At 46.9% G+C, this 21,492-nt stretch overlaps 2 protein-coding genes and 1 pseudogene across 7 annotated transcripts; all 3 read right to left on the bottom strand.

The window, feature by feature from the left end:
* Positions 1–561: 561 nt before the first annotated feature.
* On the bottom strand, positions 562–4,100 carry LOC123053621 (factor of DNA methylation 1). 6 transcript variants are annotated; one of them, XR_006425717.1, is made up of 4 exons: positions 3,418–4,100; positions 3,182–3,346; positions 2,020–2,124; positions 562–1,867 (listed from the first exon to the last, which is right to left on the bottom strand). XR_006425717.1 is itself a non-coding variant. In XM_044477118.1 (3 exons), the coding sequence occupies exons 1-3, from the start codon at positions 3,703–3,705 to the stop codon at positions 1,847–1,849; spliced, it is 399 nt and encodes a 132-aa protein (XP_044333053.1). In that variant the 5' UTR covers positions 3,706–4,100; the 3' UTR covers positions 562–1,846. The 6 variants fall into 6 exon arrangements, 2 of the variants coding, with proteins under 2 accessions (XP_044333053.1, XP_044333052.1); XR_006425716.1 differs by having other exon boundaries at positions 562–1,874; positions 3,182–3,271; XR_006425715.1 differs by having other exon boundaries at positions 3,182–3,271; positions 3,418–4,099.
* A 230-nt stretch (positions 4,101–4,330) lies between these two features.
* Positions 4,331–5,406, bottom strand: LOC123049510 (NAC transcription factor ONAC010-like). Its single transcript, XM_044472417.1, has one exon. It carries the CDS (start codon positions 5,319–5,321, stop codon positions 4,704–4,706), a length of 618 nt encoding a protein of 205 aa, XP_044328352.1. The 5' UTR covers positions 5,322–5,406; the 3' UTR covers positions 4,331–4,703.
* Positions 5,407–16,704: 11,298 nt separating this feature from the next.
* LOC123049509 (NAC domain-containing protein 67-like) lies at positions 16,705–17,294 on the bottom strand (annotated as a pseudogene).
* Positions 17,295–21,492: the final 4,198 nt, after the last annotated feature.

The raw sequence follows: 21,492 nt of genomic DNA, 5'->3' as shown, positions 1-21,492 counted from the left end.
TCGGAGGGAAGAGGAGTTCGATCGAATCAAGGGAGGTTTGGGATTAGGGGCTGTATATATAGTGGCACGATCGTGATGGCAGGCAGTGATGTTCTCCAAGCCAAGTCCTATTGCAAATCCAAGATTGTCCTTCGAAGTGAATAATAAGCTTCTAAAAATCCTGGGAGTATTCGATTCTGGCCTCCTGGGACTTTCTGTAACAGCAGTGGTCAGTAGATTCCTACACAATGTGCAGTTGTGGACAGCATTTTCCTCCAACAAAAACACAGTAGGATGGTAAGTCACAGATACATGGATGATGGATCCAATTCTGGAGATCATATTCAGCTAGTTATCTGTGCTGCAAAATCGTTTGTCGGCCTCGTTTCGAACACACACAAAACTTTCCTCGTCATGATCTGCTGCTATTATTAATAGAAAGTGGAAACTAAATGCTCGGCAAGTGAAGTGCTACAAGATCTACCAGTCATTGGTAAGCTCTGGACCGAATTGACTAGCACAAATTTAGTCCTCTGGATCATGAATATTCCAGTCATCAGTAGCATTGAAATTTACTCGTGCTTCAGTTCAGTCCAATTTATAGAAGGGATCCGCACTATGATTAGGTGATTACAACTTTTCTGTGAGACTGTGACCAACCCTCGGAAATTATAATCTCTAAACAGGTACAAGCAAATAAAATCATAGGGTTACCTGAAGGTCGAAGGATATACCTCCTGAAATATACTGGCAGTTTTCTGAAATTTTGTATATTCATTATGCAAGGTGAATGTGCATCATAAGGACATAATTCAGATATAAGTCAGAAAGGCACTAATTATTTGTTGAATTAAAACCATTACTCCTTCGCAAATGCAATTGCTACAAAATCTGCTTGACTTGGCTAAAGCTCTGGAGACTGGAGAGCAATGGCTAGAAATATTTTGAACTTCAGGGTCTTGACTCTTGAGTCTAACACATCAAAGTGCTGCCAAAAATAACTCGTGCAGCCCTAAAGCGATTATCGTAAGCTTGATAGTATTTCAGCCAGTAGCATGTACGGAGAAATTTCCCTTAGCCTTAGCCTCTCAGTTCAGTCCAATTCATATACTCCCTCCGTCCCAAAAAACATGTCGCGGGCGCAGTTCAATGTTGATTTTGCAAAAAAGCCCTTGTAGTTTTAAAATTGTCTGAAACAAGCCCCTCCGCCCCCTGTCTTCTTCCTCCGCCGTCGATAGGGGCCGGCGCCGCCCAGCTGCGCGACTCGCCGCCCATCAGGAAGTGCTCCGCCGCCGTCGCCACCTACCTGCTCCGCCGCTGCCGTCGCCAAGTACCTGCTCCGCCGCCTCCCCCGCTCAGACCTGCGTCGCCGCGATCCCCTCCCGCCTCGATTACCTGCGGGCATCGTCGGGACCTCCGGCCACGTCCTCCTCGAGCTCGCGGGCGTACACCTCGAGCTCCCGCGCATCCTCCTCAAGCTCCAGCGCATCCTCCTCAAGCTCCAGTGCATCCTCCTCGAGCTCCCGCGCGTGCGCCGCCGCAATTCATCCCGGCCGCAATCCCCTACGGGCGTTGCCGGAAATTGCCTCCACGATCCGGTGGACCAGGAGCTCGCGCGCGTCCTCCTTCTCCCCTGCCCGCGCGCCCTCCTCAATCTTTCGCGCGAGCCCGTGCGGCTGCTTCTCCCCTGCCCGCGCGCCCGTGCGGCTGCTTCTCCCCTACCGCCGGTGCTGCTGCTGCTCGTCTGCCCGTGCTGCCGCCAGAGCTCCTGCTCGTCAAGAGGAAGAAGGTACCGTAAGGAGTTGCTCCTCTGCTCCCTGTGCTGAATATGATCAGTGTACGGGAGTTGCTGCTCTGCTCTTGTTCGTCAGGAAGAACTGCTCTGCTCCTGTTAACTGAATATGATTAGTGTTAATTGAATAAAAATCAGTAGATATCAGGGGGGGTGGAGGGAGCAAGCTAGAAATAATTGGTTTTGAACTGTCCATGATTTAGATGAATCCAGCTTTTCAATTTAATCTGTATGCTGTTAGCAGAAACCTTGGAACTTGAAAACCCAAATCTGGTTCAGTTGAGTAAACAGCAAGAAACACATATTTTTGGTCTGGAACTTGTTTTGCATGTTGGTGGATGGCCATGCTTGTGCTGCAAGTACAAGTTAAATGAAAATAATGTTCAGATTTCTACAGAGAAACACTGAATAAAACAGTTAACAGTAGGTGTGTACAAAACGTGGTCTGAAGCTTGTTGGGAGAAAATCATTACATAAGGCACATATTCACATTAAACCTTGATACAGAAATTATTGGTTACATAAGGCACATATTCACACTAAATCAGTTTCGACAGTGTCAAAGCATACAGTAGTAGTGACAGTAATTTTGATAATTCAAGCAAATTAATTGAACCTATCTATGCTTGACATGGCACAGAAAAAATCAGTAGATGCAGAGCAATTACTAGGAGTAGCTGTGAAATTGTGAAGCCTTTTTTTTAAAATGAGAATGTGGATCTTGTTAAGCCAGGCAGAACAAGACGATTTAGTGGCATTAGCACTTTAGCAGAGCACATCACAGTTCAGAGACAGAGAAGGAAAAACCTGCTCCAAAGTAGCAGAAATAAGACAAATTCATTAATGGCAGTAAAAAAGAGGTTAGGAGCAGAATCATGAGATGATGAGTAAGTAAGTAGAGTAGTTATATATGGCACTTGCTAGAGGAACTGCTACTAGCTCTGGGACCTCTATCAGTACTAGAGGAACAAACAAGAGAACGGCTGTAGAAACTACTGTAAGTAGAGAAGCAAGCAAGCAAGAAAGGAACAAGAAATGAAATGGTGTTACAAAGGCTCCTGTCATAACATTTCTTAGTCAGTAGTTCACATTTTTGTAATGGTTGCAAGGCTCCTGTCATTCTACTCATTTTCTGTGTGTATATCCTTGTTATGGTACCATGATGTACTCATCTTTTGTCATTGCTAGCAGGAGTATGGATTATCTGGGTTATTTGAATTAATTTGGGTTATTTGGATTTATTTGAAGAAGCACCAAATCAGTTAGACTCTGACATAGCTAGTTCAGATCAAAAGATCTCTAACATCTTTCAGAGTATTTTGTCAGGTTGTTGTAACATAGCTAGTTCAGATCAAAACATCTCACATTCACTAAAATTCAGTAGATCTTCAGTGTTATAAGGGCACAAACCTTGTGTTTTTCCACAAGCTTCAGGACATTTTCGTCAGTCTTCTGTTGCTCCAATGTTGCCATCTTGAGATATTTTGCTTTGATCATGTTCTGTATTCACCACAACGGCCTGACATGAGTGTTATGCAGAAACAATTTTGTGGTGGTCTTTTCTTTCAGCGTAATCTAGAAAGAAGCACGGAAACAATCAACCATCATCCATATGATTTTTTTTACGGCAGACATTTGGCACGTACCTTTTCCTTCTCCTTCTCTAGATTCCTTCTGTCAGATTCGCTACGCACAGCAAGCTCATCAAGCTTCTTGGATTTGAGCTCAAGATCCTGCATCTTGCAATCCAGCTCCGAATGGACCTTCTGATTCTCGTCGATAATCATCTGCGAGTGCCTACGAGCTAGATTCTTGGATTTCTGGATTTCTGGAGCAGGCGCGGAGCAGCACGTCCCTGGCGACCAAGCAGAGGGTCGGGGATGGCCGAGGAGCGCCGGAGAAGAGGGGCTAGGCGCAGTCCTCGCGGAGGGCATTCACCGGCGGCGGACGCGGCGTACTGGCAGGACCAGTTGCAGGGGGCAGGAGATAGGGTTGGTCGCTGGAGGCTGTGGAGATTGGCAGGGGGCGCCGACCTCGGTTCCCTCCTCCTGTGGTGGCGCGTGGGTCGTCGAGCTTAAGCTGGGGAAATCGAAGATTTTTATGAGGAAGGGGGGAGCTTGGGGAGGCAGGCGAGCGGCAGCTGCGGCGTCGGAGCAGGAGGCAGCTGCGGCGAGGGAGTGGGGGAGCAGGGGAGCCGCGGCGGCGGGGAGCAGCGCAGCTGCGGCGGGGGAGCGGGGAAGCGACGGCGGCGGGGAGCAGCGCAGCTGGGGATTCTGTCGGAGGAGGACGACGAGGAGTGCGGGTTTGGTCGGGAGAAACTAAAGTTTTTTTTTGTAAAATTGCCCTCGCGACATGTTTTTCGGGACGGAGGGAGTATCTAGAAAGAAACGGAGACCAATTAATTCTCAACCTCACTGAATTTCTGCAGCATGATTTGGTGCTTACAAATTTTCTAGTATGAACAATAAATGTGCAGAGAAAACTGTAAGTTCTCTAAAAGATATAACACCTCTGAACTGTTCTGATAGATGTTGCAAGGAAGATGGATCACATTTTTTTTTGATAAAGGGGGAATTTTATTGACTCAAATGAAGCATCAACCAAATATATACAAACACAATGAGCACAATCACAACCCTCACATAGCTAGGATACACACAGCCACACCAACACACGCACACACAGATAAATACACATACAAATAGCAAAGTCATACAAGATCAAAGCTATGTCTAAGCGACAGAAGAAAACTCCGAAACGATGAAAACAGCGATCGATGAACTAGAGCAACCAATCTGCCTCAACTAGATCGAGCGCACAATCCAGAACTGAAATGAAACAAGAGACACACACAACAACGCTGAAGAAATGAACATGCAGCTGTGGCGTAATGCTACTCCTGCAGGAGGGGCAGCACCGCCCCTTGGTCGCCCTAGTTCCCCTCCGTTAACCTCCGCATGATCTCATCGAGTCCCGGGTATACGACGTAGCTCTCGGAGCCCTCGTCCTCGCTGGAGCTGCTGTCGGGCGGCAGCGGCGGAGGGATCAGCGGCTTCCTGTAGACCTTGTGGACCACGAAGACGACGTCTGGTGGCACGGGGCCGGGGTGCGCGCGGCGGAAGGCGGCCGCGTTCCTGTTGAGCCGGTACACCTTCATCCGCCAGCGCATCTGTGATATTACCTCCCCGTCCCTCCACGTGTAGCGGTACGCGAACCTGCGCCTGAACGCCACTGCCTCCCGGCTGCCCTCGCCGCCGTAGTACGCCTTCTCCTGGCCGTACTGCTCCCAGCACCCGCCCGCGCCCGGCGTCGGGCACGTCTCGCCGGCGGGCTTTGCCGCGAAGAAGAAGCCCCATACCTCGCCGTAATCCCTCCTGTGGTTTTTCGGGAAGGAGAGCGCGCGTGGGCGCAAGGACAAGACGTCCACGCCCTCCTCGATGACGGCGGGGAGGAAGAAGCCGCCGAGCCCCGCCCTGGGCATGAGGTAGTGGCCGACGAGCTCACGGCCGGTGGGTTGGAACACGTAGCCAGCTTCTGCCAGATTAGCCATCGCCGGCCGATGCCGAAGTTGTAGCCTAGCTAGGAGGGGTAGGTTCTGTGGGCGACGCGAAATGTTAGGTGGATCAGAGAGTTCAATTATGCCATGGGAGAACTCAGATCCGGGGGACCTGCTGCTCCTCCTTCTTTTGTACATGGGACGGCATCATGGCAGTTGGCAGGGAAGGTTCCAGAAGCAAGTACAGATGGCACACCAGATAGAGGGTGTCAAATTCGGTCGCGTGTGCTCAGTTCGAACAAAATTTGATGGCCCATTGATCAAGAGTGTCCAATCTGAAAAACAGGATTAGACTGAATGGCCTTTTTCGTCTCGGCTTTGTTTCACAGTCGTGCTTGGCCCAAGCAAAAGCCATCGGATTAGAGTCCACCTAATATAAGAGAGGGAGGTTGATATAGGCTTCGGAACACCTTAGCATTTCTTGCCAGAGAATTGAGAGAGGCACGCCTGCTAAATGGGGTTTTTAAGGTTGCTTTTCCGAAACAAGTATGCGTCACAAGAGTAAGTTGTTGCCAAATCTGCATGGCTTTCGGACAGTTGATAAGGAGGTGATTTGTGTTTTCGGAAGGAACAAAGTACCTTACACGGGCGGCGGCTTATGAGAGATGACTGTTAAACATATGTGGGTTGATTTAATTTGTCGCCGAACAATAACCAAGCAACAAATATTGACTATATTTGGAGCACGACAACCCTAGATGAGCTCGGCATGATGACACTCCACATTTTATCCCATATGAAACCATACATGCTAATTTTAAAGAGACAAAAAAATAGCGGAACAATTCACCATCGATATGCATACATCTATCCGACAAAGCAATGATGTCAGCGCTCTAAATGTTACTTCCACTAGTAGGAGAGGGAGGGTGATCTAGGTTTTGGAACGCCGCAGCATTCCCTAAGTCCTTAATTCAGATAATTGAGAGAGGCATCTCTGAATAAATGAAGTTTTTGAGCTTGCTTTTGGCGTAGTAACAACCCATAAGCCCCGGAAGCAAGTAGGCATGGGTTGTTGCCAAATCCGCATGTGTTTCGGACAATCGATGAAGAGGTTATGTGTCTTTAGAAGGAACAGGGTACCTCATATGGGCGGCGGGTCGGGAGAGGTGCATGTCGAACATATTTGCATTGGTTTAATCTTTTCTCAAACAATAACCAAGCAACAAATATTGACCATATTGAGCATGGCAGTGCTAGATGAGCTCGGCATGATCACACTTCACATTTTTTATTGCATGTGAGACCATACATGTTAATCTTAAAGGGACAAACATATAGCGACAAAATCAATGACGTCGGCGCTCTAAATGTTATTTTTTAAGCTTCAAAATGATATATCTCTCAAACCATTTTGTGTGCATATCCATGGTCCGCTTTGTTTCGACGAGATCATTGAAACTAGACCCTATGTTGTTGAGCTTCGACGTTTATATCTTTCACATGTGTCATAATTTGTTTTTCTATGAAGTTGGCTTAGTAGCAAAGTTACTAAGCGGCAAACATGGAACATCAACTTTATGGACGTTTTAAAAAACATCTCTACCTCTATATCTATATCTATATATGTCTTTTCCTATCTAAAAAAGGGAAAGGTTTTCCGTTCCGCTCCACACTTCTTCCATCCCCCCTCGCACTGCTGTTTTGTTTCGTTACCATGTGAAAGACCAGAGAAAATTCGTCGTGTGAAAGTCCCACGCACGCACCTCTGGCTAAATGAAGTTTTTGAGGTTGCTTTTGGCGTGGCAATAACCCATAAGTCTTGGAAGCAAGTAGGCATGAGTTGTTGCCAAATCTGCATGGCTGTCAGACAGTTAATGAAGAGGCGATTTGGGTCTTGGGAAGGAGTGGAGTACCTTTGACAGGCGGCAGCTTGAGGTGCTTGTCGAACATATTTTTCTTGGCTTAATCTTTCCTCAAACAGTAACTGAGCAAAAAAATATTGACCATATTTGGAGCATGACAATGCTAGATGAGCTCTACATGATCACACTATACATTTTTATCCCTGTGAGATCATACATACTAATTTTAAAGGGGTAAAAATGTAGTGGAACGTTTCACACATGCATCCATCGGTGATAAAAGCAATGACACCATCACTCTTAATGTCATTTGAAATTTCAAAATGATATATCTCTCGAACCATTATTAGGATTTCCAATCTATTTCCATGGCCCGCTGTTTAGACGAGATCATCAAAACTAGACCCATATGTTGTTAAGCTTTGATGTTCTTTCTTTCTTCCAAAAGTGTCGCCAAATTTTTCTATGAAGTTGCCTTAGTACCAAAGTTACAAGGTGGCAACTTTGATACCAATACAACAACAAGTTCATTAAACGTGGGTTGACAACTTTATGGATGGCTTTCCTTTTTCAAAATATATCCATCTCCTAAATCACTAAGCTCCATGGGGCAAAAACTCCCAGGAACCGATTTCGCTAGTGGTCTCAATTTTGGCCATGCAGGCACGTTGAGTGGGCCCCTTTGGTTGGGCGTGCGGGGGTGCGGGCCTAAGCGTTGTGGCCATTGCGAGGGGTTTGTTTGGGTACGTGTCGCACGGTTGCCTCCCTCTTCCACGCTCTTCTTGCATCAGTTATGAGAGATGACACGGTCTACAGACCCTAGTGCCGCCGAAACCTCCCATCCACGCGTCGCACACTGCCATTCGTCGTGCCTTCTTGTTCCTGTCGGGGTGCCGCCAGCTCCCAGGCCAACACCCGCCTGTTTTTCGTCGTCGTCGGCTGTCCCCGTTGAGTGCTGGACTTGATAAGCATTGGCGGTGCATAATCTCGTCAGTATGCTCGGTGGGGTGGTGAATGTGGCCGTATGTACCAGATCGAAGGCCGCACAGGGGTTTTACCCTAATTCAGGCCTCTAGTGAGGAGTAATACCCTATGTCATGCTTTGAGTTCTTATTGATGGTGGGTGTACCTCGGGCGAGGGATTACAATGGTGGAGATGAGATTGCTAGCGAGAGTCTAGTCTATGAGAGTGTATCAGAATGAGAGCCCTGTAGCCCTCTCCATATATGCACGGTGAGGGCTATAGTTTTATAAGAGGGAGATCCAATCATGGCTGCCGCCATGCTGGCTTGGGGGGCAAGATGATCCTTGGAAGCCTACCCATTCCCCTGGGCACCTTCCTATTGCTAGCTACGTGGTCGGCCTCCTGGGCCCCTTGGCAGGTCTGCCATCGGGCTCCCTATGGAGAAGGCATCCTCGGTGCATCACACCTTTAGTAGCCCCGAGCTTGTGTGGGGTTGGAGCTTTTTGGTTTTCAAGAACCCACGAGAACTCCTCGTCTTTGTGTTGGATGTTAGGACTTCTTTCTAGATGCTCGACCTTGAAGACATCTGCGGGCCTGCTTACCGCGAGGACTCCGGGAACGCCTTCCATTGCGGGCTCGGGTATGGCGTGGAGCTCGCTGAAGGCCGAGGCCCCGCGTTCTGGGCTATGCTGTCAAGTCTTTGGTTGATTGAATCATCACAGCCAGGCCTGTGTTGTCTTGTCAAAGCAGGCTCATCGACCCTTGAGGGCGCTTGTTGGTTGCCCGATGACATGATGATAATGCCTGAATTCATACGCCCACATCTTGCGGAATGGGAAACCACAGAGGATGTGGGGAGCTTGTCACACCGTGAGTCCCAACCATTCAGTTTTATTGTGTCAGCTATAAAGCGGGGAAGAAAGGGTAATTTCTCCTTCCCCTCCCTTCATCTTCATCCTCACGCATTCGCCTCCTTGCATCCTCTGCTATTACCACACATCTATAGCTCGCACAACCTTCCACCTTGATCATCTGCGTCCATCGAGATAGCCAAATCCAGGGATGGTCAGGGACAGACCCACGCAATACGCCGCTTAGGCGACCGTGACCGCGAAGCAAAAATGGAAGAGGGCCGCCGACGACCATGACCCGCAAGCCGAAGTAGCCTCGTGCGGCGAACAAAACCACGGGGAAGTAGTTTCTGTCATCCGTCCGCGCTAAGGAGCTCGACCAGCTGGTGGTGGAGAAGTGTACCCCGATAGATCTGGTCCGCACGCCCGGGAAGGAAGCTCCACCGGCGTCGACCACCAAAGAGCACGTGCTTCATCAGGAGTTCTTCGGACAGAAGTGCGGTGATTGATATGGTTATTGTTCTTGCCAACACATGAAGTGATTAAGTTGAAGTCGCCGCCAAGCAGCCACAAACCAGCACACAACAGCCTGCATCCTGGAGGTCTGCCAGGAAGTGCAACTTGTCGTCGTCGCCTTGAGGGCCATAAACCTTCAAAAAAATGAGTACAGGTTCGCCACGATAGTAGAAACGAGAGCCGTAATGTGGTGCAAGACAATGGTGAGACTGGAGATAGACACAGCTAAGCGTTGCTAGGCGAGAAGAATGCCTCGGCGGGTGCCAATCATGGGGAGGACGAAGAAGTCCTGAAAGCTTGGGCCAACTTCTTGATCACCGTGGGCAGGATGATAAGGTCCAGTTTGATCTCTTCGAGACAAACCACAGTAGAAGAAGCAACAGAAATAATAGTACGAATGGTAGCGTGTTTGGTAGGACAATTAAAACCGTGAACGTTCCAGCAAATCGCACGAAGATTGCACTATATGAAGACCAAGGATGGGTCCAATGGGGGATGGGGGAGGGGGCACGATACTAGGCTATGATAGTTTGGACACTGGCAGTGATGTGGTGCAGCCTGGAAAGCACTGTGTTAGGCATGTCCCACCCGAAAAGTAAATGGATGAACCTACTTTGGAAAACTCATTCTAAATGCCAAAAAACCCCGAAAAAGTTTCACACATACATCTTCACATTCTATGTGCACACATAAAGTTTTGCGGAAAAACAACTTTTTCTTTGGCACGTGCAAAAAAGACAAAAAAATGCATCTTGAACGCTTTTAGAAGCATTGAAGTTTGTCTTTTTCGCAAAGGCAAAATAAAAAGTGTTTTTTTTCACAATACTTTGTGCTGCATACACATGCGTGCGAAGATGTATGCATTTGTTTCGTTTTTTTGACATTTTAAAACGTGTTTAAAACACATTTTTGAAAAACGGGTTCATATGCCCATGAGTTTAAGACTTTCCCACTCTATCTCACCCATAGTAATCTGCAAACGCCTGGACAACGTCCTCTGCAAGGGGATGTTCAAACAGCCTGAAGTACTTGGCCAGACTCTTTCTCATCTTCTTGCAGAATGACACGACAGCGTAGAACACAATTGGCCTTAGTATCGAGAAAAGCAATGCACCAGCTGCGTCTAGGCATGGATGGGGTAGCTAGCAACGACAAGGGTGCAAATTTGCACGCCATGCACAGAGCTAATTTTTTTTAAATAATACATTTTTTTTGTAAATTACAGAAATATTACGTTGAAAAAAGAATTTTTAAAAATAATACACCGTCGGCCCGCTGCAGGCCGACTGAGCCCAGTCAGCCCACAGCAGGCCGACTGGTGGCCCATCAGCTTGCTGCTGGCCGATTGGGCTGTCGGCGACCAGATCAGGCCCAGTCGGCCTGTAGTTGGCCGATAGGCCTGCAGTGGGCCGACTAGGCTTGCTGTGGGCCGACTGGTGCATGGCTAGCATTTTTTTTGAACGATCGGTTGTTTATTTTGTAAAACTTTGACGTATTCCGCAGAACCCTTTCCCGCCACCCATTTCCCGCCACCCGTTTCCCGCCACCCCTTTCCCGCCACCCATTTCCCGCCAACCCTTTCCCGCCACTCGTCCACCCGTTTTCCGGCACCCGTTTCCCGCCACCGATTTCCCGCCAACTCTGTCCCGCCACCCATTTTCCGCCACCCATTTCCCGCCATACTGGAGCTCGCTTTCCCGCCACCCATTTCCCGCCACCCCTTTCCCGTCACCCATTTCCCGCCAACCCTTTCCCGCCTCTCCATTCCCGCCACCCGTTTCCCGCCACCCATTTCCCACCAACTCATGTGAGTAAATTCACTCAGATCTGCTCCCAACTCATTTGTTTGGACAGTACCAAGACCATAGTAAAATCTCAACTTCACTACATCGGACATCTCGACTCACCTATTTTTTTAACAACGAAATACAAGTATTAGACATGTCTATATATTACCAGGACCATAGTAAATTTCACGATCAATATAATTTAATCTATGTGGACGATTATGATGAGTTGCTTGACTCTTGTTTTAATAATAATATAATAAATAGGCCCATGTTTACTAATAATAAATAGGCCTCAAATAATAATAATAATATAACCGAAAAATATGATAATTCATTTTATTTCAATTATATGGCCCATGTTGATGTATTTTTAATTTTAATCAATTTTAAAAATATTTGTCTCTTCTTTTGAACTTTTTATTCATGTTTCAAACTTCTTATCACGCACCTGGGTACGTGTCAACTATTAACCAACAACTTATTATCCCCACTAACAACTAATACAATTCACACATCTAAAACTATATTACGAAAATTTGCCGTAGCAACTACAAATATTTACGTATACTATTGGGCCAAATAAAAATAATCGCACACAAATTTTATTTCACATCGAACGAAGCGTGGGTGCGAACGAATAATATGTATGTATACTACCGGCGCAAATAACAATATTTACGTATACTACCGGGCCAAATAAAAATATTGCGGTATACTACCGGGCCAAATAATAATAATCGCACATAAATATTTACTTATACTACCGGGGCAAATAACAATATTTACGTATACTACCGGAGCACATACAAAAAATAAAATATGGGCTGAAATATACCCTTGAAGCGTGCGTGCGAACGACGAACGACGAACGGCGAACGAAAAACTGCCGGTGCTCCGGCTCCAACGAAGCACGACGAACAACAGCCACGACCACCACGAGCTACCCCGTCACCACCACGACCACCCAACTTCACCACCACCACACTGCCACAACTTCACCACCACCACCTCCACCAAAATGCTCACCACGACCACCACGAGCTACCCCGTCAGTAGATCGACACCTCTTTTGGCTGCCCTAAATGAGTTGAACCCATTCACGGTGCCAAAATCGCGAAAATGTAGCTCATTTAGGTGCACAAATGGGTGCCATTTTTCTGTAGAGAGAGGAGAAGGAAGAACACAGAAGAAATGAGCAACGGGAGAAGAAGAATGGAGGAAGGAGAGGAAGGAAGGAGAGGATAAGGCCGGGCCGGCCAGCGTGTCAGGCTACAGCCCCCTGTCGGCCAGCAGCTGGCCAATCGGCGGGCGGTAGGCCGACAGGGGCGCACAAGCCGACAGCCCACTGCGTCCCCCTCGCGCGACGTGGCCCGACCAACCACAGGCCACCGCGTGCAAGCCGGGCCTGCAATCGGCCTGCTGCTAGCCGATCGGCCTGCTGTGGGCCGATTGGCCTGCTGCTAGCCGATCGGCCTGCAGCGGGCCGACGGTGTATTATTTTTGAAATTTCTTTCTTTCGCGTAATATTTCTGTAATTAAAAAAAAATATTATTAAAAAAAAATAGCATGCACAGACGCATGCAAAGCGGGGTCCACCACCGAAGCCGCATGGGGGTGCATCAATGTTTGGCTAGAAAAGATCGCAACCAAAACGTTGCTGGGCCAGACAGTGTTTAGCTGGAAGAAATATCTAAAACATTGCTTGGGAGGTAGTAGCAAATATTGTTTCTACACTACTGTTGTGGAATCATTTTCTCAAAATATATCAATTGATATCATGACGGCAAGTCACAGATATACATGAATATTACGGCTTACAAGTATGGTTATTGTACTCAGCAAGTTATTTGAAATGCAAAATCGTTGGTCGGCCTCGGCCATGGAGCCATGGTCTGCTGCTATTGGAAGTGGAAAGTAACTACTCGGCACATGCAAGTGCTACAAGACCTACCTGACCAGGCTAAGCTCTGGAGTGAATTTTTTTTGAAAGATCCAGTAAATTGCTGGCTTCAATTAGATTTAGCAGAAAGCAACGGAAAAAACAACATGAGGAGGATCCGAAGATCAAAGGAAAAAAAGAAAAGGCAGCCCTATTAGCTGCAGAACAACACTACACTTACAAGACGGAATGCCATCCGCCCACCGCAAGACAACGCAGCTCCGACTCCGGCGGAGAAACTACGGAGAACAAAACAAGGTTGGCGTCACCGGAGATCGCCGAACGGACCACATGTCGCTCGTCATCGTACGCTACCAGAGCCCCGCACCGCAGCTTCGACTTCACAGCAACAAGCAGCCGAGGTAATCTCACGGACACGCCGGAGAAGAGCCGACTACCATGACCAAAGCCACGCCTCCGACAATGCTCACCACCGTCATCGTTGCCACAGAAGTCAAAACCTCCCTCATCGCCGGACACGACCAAGCAGCACGAACAACATCCTCCATCTATCACTGGTCCCCCTGGCCGGTAAGGAGCTCCTGAAACGATGCCCCAAGAGGCGCGACACACATCGCCTTCATCGTCCGATCCCATGGGATCAAGGGTTTCCTCCGATCCCATGGGATCAAGGGTTTCCCCCGAGCAGCCTTGCGTGGTGGAGCGAGCAGAAATGCCTCAGCGACGCCTTCAAGAAGGAAGCGAGGCCCGCAGGCGTCGCCGTCGCCTGCCCCAGCCCAAAGAGTGGCAGCAAGGTCTTCACCCGACGCTGCACCTCCAACCACCAACCCGAGCCAGGCCACCACCGCAGACACACGCCCGACGGCCGCTGGCCCCACGCGCCCAACGTCCGCCGCAGCCACCAGATCCGGACGCCGGGGCCCAGGTCTCCATCGCTGCCGCTGGTCCGCGCCGGATAACCGCCAGCCCCTTGCGCCCGACGGTCATCGCAGCCACCTCGCAGAACAGGACGCCGGGGCCCGATCTGCCTCACACCGCCCTCTGGAGCTCATCGAGCCGATGGCCGGCGACGCGCATGAAGAGCCCATGCGCCGCCGAACAGCTCGCTCCCGCCTGACCCCTCTCCTCCGCCGCAGCGCTGACCACGACCCCGCCCCGCGGTAGGCACTCTGCAAATCCAGCTGGGGCTCGCCCGGCGCAGCGCGCCCACGTCCCGCGCGACCGGCGCACGCCCAGCCCGCATCTCGCGCGGCCACCGCGCGCCCAGCCCGCAGCTCAACGCATCACCACCAGCCTCGCCTCGCCGCCCGTCCAGCACCAGAGCAGAGGAGCTCCACCTTTGCAGCCCACCACCGGATCCCGCGCCGTACGCCAGATCCGCGCCCTGCGCGCCCACGCCTACGCGCACCGCGCCTCCGTGCGCCGCCTCGCCGGCCAGCCGCGTCGCCCCGAGCGCGCGCAGCCGCTCGAGCTCCCGCCGAGACAACCAGCCCGCGCCAGCCACCAACGGACGGGAGGAGGAAAAGGAGCCCCGCCGCCGCTGAGCCGCGCGGGCTTTGCTCGGCGACCGCTGCCGGCGGCGGCGAGGGGAGGAGAAGGCGGTGGGTGGGCTGCTGGCGGCGGCGGCTAGGGTTTGCTCCCAAGCCGCCCGCGTGGGCGACGTGAGAGCAGTTCAATAACAATCATGTGTATTTGGGTGTAGAAGAACCCTGCAGCTGCAGCGTCATCTAACCATCGCTCTGGAGTGAAATGACCAGCACAAATGGAGTGAAATGACCAGCACAAATTTAGTCCCCTGGATAATGAACATATATAGCCTTATAAACTGAAACTGCACATCCTTGCAATGATTGCCCAACACTCCAGTCAATAGCATTGACATCTGGGGGTAAAAAAAAATAGCATTGCATCTACTACTAGTCTTTAGTTCAAACAAAAATAACATCTACTACTAGTGTCTCAGTTCAGTCCAATTTACAGAGAGGCAAACGATTCTAAATTTGTATGTGCACTGAATAAAATAAGGGAGTACCAATTTTCACATATTTACAAGTTTCGGCACTATGATTAGGTGATTACAACTTTTCTGTAACCAGCCCTAATTTTCTCTCTCTAAACAACTACTCCTGAAGGTTGAAGGATATACCTCCTGAACTATCCTGGCAGTTTTTTAAAATGTTGTAATTACATGACTCAACCTTATTTCCCGAACTAGATGAACGAAACAAAGCTACGAACAACCCAAACATGGGAAGATACGACCAAGACTCATGTCCACATAAAATCTAAATCATAATATGAAACGATCAAGACATGCATCAGCCCACATTGCCAAGAATCAGTTTTAAACTAATTGATGACTCTTCACAAAGGCAAGTATGTGTTGTTGAAAACCCTCTTGTTCCTCTCTCACCATATGCTCCAGATGATTAGAGACACCTAGGAATTTAAAGCCTTTCTCTTTGTGCCATGAGTTCTCGACCCGGCCTCCTGCCACCATCGTGGATTGGAAGGGAAGCCGAGGAAACGATCTCGCTTAGATTTGCCCATTGCAGCACCGAGCTCCAAATGATTGAAATGAGCCGCCTCCTGTGTAGATGTACAGAAACAACAAGTATCATTATGTGCTAAATCCCTCTTGTGGCAAGAGGGTCTGCCGTCCAAACACGACGATGAGCCAAAGAAAAAGTTTGCACTTCAACAGCGCCCAGAATTGCCTTATGGTGCAATCCATACTGCAATTGATTGCCGCAGTGAAATAAGCACTATATACTATTGCCGAAAAAACTCCTTTTGAATCCCAACTCCAGGTCCACTTATCTTCAACGCCATGGATCGTCGGGGTTTAAGAAATAATTTCCAGAAGGTAACCACCTGCAGGAAAGTGTGAATGTTGATCTCACTATTGATATCTTTGATCCAAGCTTCATTAGAAGTGGCTTCAGCAACAGTCCTGCGTGACCTGACGACCGGATATACTAGTTATTTGTTGGTTTAAAATCTGCTAGGTAAGTCACAGACGCATGAACATTACAGCTTATGTCCGGCAAAGTCATCCAAAGCTTAGCTTCCAATTATTCAGATGTGAAGACATCTTTAGCTTGTTTGCTGTGACTGAAACTGGAAACCGTTACTCCCAAATACTAAAACTGAAACTGGAGTGGTATTCAAAGTTTCAAACTGATGTCTCTCTCTCCAACCATTTTGAAACTGAAACTGGAGTAGTAACCATTACTCCTAAATACTACTCCAGTTCCAATTATTCGAACAAAGCAGACCATGAAGATAGATCATAAAATATAAAATTATTCAGATGGGAAGACATCAGACCAAGACTCACGTCCACACAAAACATAAATCATAAAATGAAATGGTGATAATACCTCCGAACTGTTCTAGCAGATGCTGCGAGGGAGGGTGATTACATTGCACTTCGAACGAAACGGATCAATCAATCTACCTCAACTAGATCGAGCGCACAATCCAGAACTGAAATGAAACGAAATAGAGACACAACAACTCTGAAGAAATCAACATGCGGTTGCATAATTCTACCGCCTCTTCTTCAAAACGATGGAGCGCTCGGAGCCCTCCTCCTCGCTGTCGCTGGAGCTGCTGTCGGCAGGCGGGGGGAGCACCGGCTTCCGGTAGACCTTGTGGACCACAAAGACGACGTCCGCCGCCTCGGGGTCCGGGTGCGCGCGGCGGAAGGCGGCCGCGTCCCTGTTGAGCCGGTACTCCTTCATCAGCCAGCGCGTCGGCGACCATACCGCCCCGCCCTTCCACGTGTAGCGGTACGCGAACCTGCGCCAGAACGCCACTGCCTCCCGGCCGCCCTCGCCGCCGTAGTACGGCTTCTCCGTGCCGTACTGCACCCAGCACCCGCCCGCGCCCGGCGTCGGGCACGTCTCGCCGGCGGGCTTTGCCGCGAAGAAGAAGCCCCATACCTCGCCGTAAACCCTTATGTGGTTTTCCCGGAAGGGGAGCTCACGCGGGGGCAAGGACAAGACGTCCACGCCCTCCTCGATGAAGCCGGGGAAGATGCCGCCGCCGAGCCCCGCCCTGGGGACGAGGTAGTGGTGGATGAGCTCACGGCGGTGGGTTGGAACACATAGCCGGCTGTCAGATTAGGGTTCGCCATCGCCGACCGATACCGAAGTTGTAGCCTAGGAGAGGTAGATTGTGTGGGTGACTCAAAATGTTCGGTGGATCCGAGAGAGAGAGAGAGAGAGTGTGTTCGATTATGCCATGAGATAACTCAGATTTGGGAGGACCTGCTCCTGCTTTTGTAGATGGGTTGGCATTAATGCTAGGAAGGTTCCAGAAGCCAAATACATATGGCGCACTAGATAAGGGTGTCTAATTCGGTCGGTGATAACATGTGCTCAATTAGAACAAAATTTGATGGGCCAATTGATCAGGATTGTGCAATCGGATTTGTTGCGCAATCGTGCTTGGCCCAAACAAATGGCAACGGATTAGAGTCCACAAATATTCCTAATACAAAAGAGGGATGGTGATCTATGCTTCGAAACACCTCGGCATTTCTTAGTCCCGAAATTTCAAGAGAGACGAGTCTCAAAATTTCTAGAGAATTGAGAGAGGCACTTGTGGTCAAGTGAGTTTTTTGAGGTTGATGATGACGTAGCAACGACCCCCTCCCCACCCCTTGCGCGCAGAAGCAAGTTGGCGGCGGAACGGTGAGTTTTTGGCAAATCTGCATCGCTTTCGGACAATTGATGAAGAGGTGATTTGTTTCTACGGAAGGAACGGAGTACCTTTTACGGGGCGGTGGCTTGGAGTGAGTTGTTGGCAAATCTGTATGACTTTCGGACAATTGATGAAGAGGTGCTTGTCGAACATATTTGCCTTGTTTTAATCTTTCCTCCAACAATAACCAAGCAACAAATATTGACTGTATTTGGAGCACACAACAGCGTCAGATGAGCTCGGCATGATCATATTTCACATTTTTATTCCATGTGAGACCATACATGCTAACTTTAAATGGACAAAAAATATAGCGAAATGATTCACCAGCGATATGCATGCGTCTATGGGCGACAAAAGCAATGTCGTAGCACTCCAAATGTTACTTTTGAAACTTCAAAGTCATATCTCTCTCAAACCATTACTCGGATTATCTTCATAATCAGCTTTGTTTCAACGAGATCGTCGAAATTAGACTATATGTTGTTAAGCATTAACTTTTTTTCCTGAATGGTGTCGCCAAATTTTTCTATGAAGTTGCGTTAGTACCAAAGTTACTAGTCGAGAACTTTGATATAAATACAACACCAAGTTCGTTAAACATGAGCTAACAATTTTATGGATGTTGAAACTCCTAGGAGCGATCCAGTCGATAGATCTGCTTGGCTGTCCCTGATTTTGACCGAGTCACGCGTAGGCTTGGCTGGCGGCTGGTGGGCCTTGGTCAACATTTGGGAGTGTGGCCCTGGGCTGTCGGCGAGGGGAATTTCGATCGGCTGTCCCCGATTTAGTACAAAATTTATTTTTAATTTTTTTAAAAATGTAAAAAAATCAAAATTTGTTTAGAATTTCAAAATGTGTTCTAATTTTCAAAAATGTTTGTGTTTTAAAAAATTTTTCAATATTTTGAAAAATGTATGCGTCTCAAAAGGTAATCGATTTTTTCACAGAAAACGTGTTCAAAATTTTAAAAAACCTTCAAATCTATGGATGTTTGTAGTTCTTAAAACTCCGTGCAACTCATTAGTAACGAAATTTTGCTTGATCCGGTTATTGGCTAGGCTCGTGCACATGAGAGATGGAGGTCCTGTGTTCAACCCCTAGGGAGCGCAATAATTTGTAGAATTTTGCACAAAGCCCCCACTTTTGGGCCGACCCAACTGGCTATTTGTGTGTTCTTAGGGCTGTTATTCGCTGTGAAATGTTGCAGATAGGAGCTCAAATGGGGGTGGGAGTTCTTGGGGAGGTCCTATTTCGCGCGATGCATGCTGGGAGGAGGCGCAACGCGCACCCCCCTCTTACCAAGAGTGCCCTTTTGGGCCGGCCCATGTACAAGGCACCCTATTATTTGATTTTATTTTTTACTTTTTTATTTTCTGTTTTAAATTATTTTTCTTCTTTATATAATTTAGGATTTTAGAAATGTTCTAAAATCCTAAAAAGAGAGAATTTTGAAAAAAGTAATCATGAAATCATAAAATATTCACTGATTCAAAAAAATGTTTGTGATTAAAAAAATTGCATATTCAAAAATTATTCATGATTTTCAAAAAACGCTACTATAAATAAAAACTGTCATGATTTTGAATAAATATTTTTGGATTCAAAAATGTTCACAGATTCAAAAGGTATACATGAATTTTTGAAAATGTTTACAAAATTCAATTTTTTTGTGAATTGCAAAAACATAGATTCCAAAATTTCGCTGATTAAAAAAATCATGTATTGGAAAAATAATGATGCATTTCAAAAATGTTTGTCAAAACAAAAAAATTATCTTGAATTTCACAAATGGTTCCCAATTTCCAAAAATCATCCATACCAACACGGCAGCACACGGTTTTCATGTGATCGACCAAATAAGTCAGTCACCGGTAACCTTATAAATCTTTCATATCTTTGGCAACACATTAAATTCAGATTAACCTGTACAAATCCAATAACAACCAATCTTTTGCTATCTTTGGCAACCCATTAAATTCGGATTAATCGGTATAAATAAATTTGGATCAATCTGCGGTAGCCTAATAAATCTTTAGTATATTTGGCAACCAATTAATTCAGATCAATCGGTACAAATCAATCAACAATCAATCTTTGGCAACCCATTAAATTCATGTAAACTAGTACAAAACAATCAACAACTGATAAATCAACAGCTACACTATATTCGTTCACCGCTCCACCTTGCTCCCATGGTTTGTCGTGCCTCCCCGCTGCCGAGGACAACGTCCAGCTCACGGTAACACCCCTGTAACTAAACTACAGTGATCTCCTCCTAATTATTGCCATGTCATCGTGTTTTGCAATAATGCAAGCCACTTTTCCCAAATAAAACTCAAATTCAAATTCCAGTTACAAGTCAAAATATTATTTCTTCAGACAGTAAAACAAAAATGTTTGTAATATCCTAAATCATCCCAAAGTAATTGTCATGAAGAAACCAACCATGTTTAAATTCCCAAAATGCCCCTAAAATATTTAAAGTGGACCAACAACAACTATTTAAGTCAATCAAATATAAACCCAAATATAAATGTTTGCGAATGGCCTGATATTAGGCTGCTATTTTTTACAGGAAAAATGAGATTTTTATTGTTTTACCTTGAGGATTACAATCATGTTGGTGTAGCAAATCAATCTCATCTGGTCCAATCTAAGCCAAACTGTTGTACGCATGTGATGATGCCCTATGTGATGATCTGCTGCTATTAATAGTAATGCTCGGCAAATGAAGTGCTACAAGATATACGGGTCATTGCGAAGCTCTGGACTGAATTGACTAGCACAAATTTAATCTTTTTTTCTGAACTCAGTACAGATGCAAACGCTTATATATACACGCATACACTCACCCACAAATTTAGTCTTCTAGATCATCAATATTCCAGTCAGTAGCATTGAAATTTACTAGTGCTCCAGTTCAGTCCAATTTATAGAATGGAAAACGATTCTAAACTTGTATGTGCATTGAACAAAATAAAGGAGTACCAAATTTCACATCTATACAAGTTGCCGCACTATGATTAGGTGATTACAAGTTTTCTGTGACCAACCCTCGAAAATAATAATCTCTAAACAAGTATATATAAGCAAATAAAATCATAGGTTGCCTGAAGTTTGAAGGATATACCTCCTGAAATATCTTTCTGAAATATTGTACTTCCTCCGTTCCTAAATATTTTTCTTTCTAGAGATTTCAATAAGTGACTACATACGAAGCAAAATGAGTGAATCTACACTCTAAAGTATGTCTATATACATCCGTATGTGATAGTCGATTTGCCATGGAGTAATTCATTATGCAAGGTGAATGTGCTACATAAAGACAGCAAAGTGAGCAGGTCATTTTTTTTCCCAATTCATATCATGAATGCTAATTTCAGATATAAGTCAGAAAGGGACTAATTATTTGTTGGTTTAAAACCATTACTCCATGGCAAATGCAATTGCTACAAGATCTGCTTGACCTGGCTAAGCTCCGGGCTCCAGAGACCGGAGAGGCATGGCCAGAAATATTTTGGACTTCAAGGTCTTGACTCTTGACTCTAACATATCAAAATGCTGCCAAAAATAACTCCTGCAACCCTGAAGCAATTATTGTAAGCTTGATAACATTCCAGCCAGTA

The sequence above is a fragment of the Triticum aestivum genome, chromosome 2D, assembly GCF_018294505.1.
Source record: "Triticum aestivum cultivar Chinese Spring chromosome 2D, IWGSC CS RefSeq v2.1, whole genome shotgun sequence".
Taxonomy (NCBI): domain Eukaryota; kingdom Viridiplantae; phylum Streptophyta; class Magnoliopsida; order Poales; family Poaceae; genus Triticum; species Triticum aestivum.
Note: the sequence above shows the minus strand (reverse complement) of the source record. Positions and strands in the feature narration are given on the sequence as shown.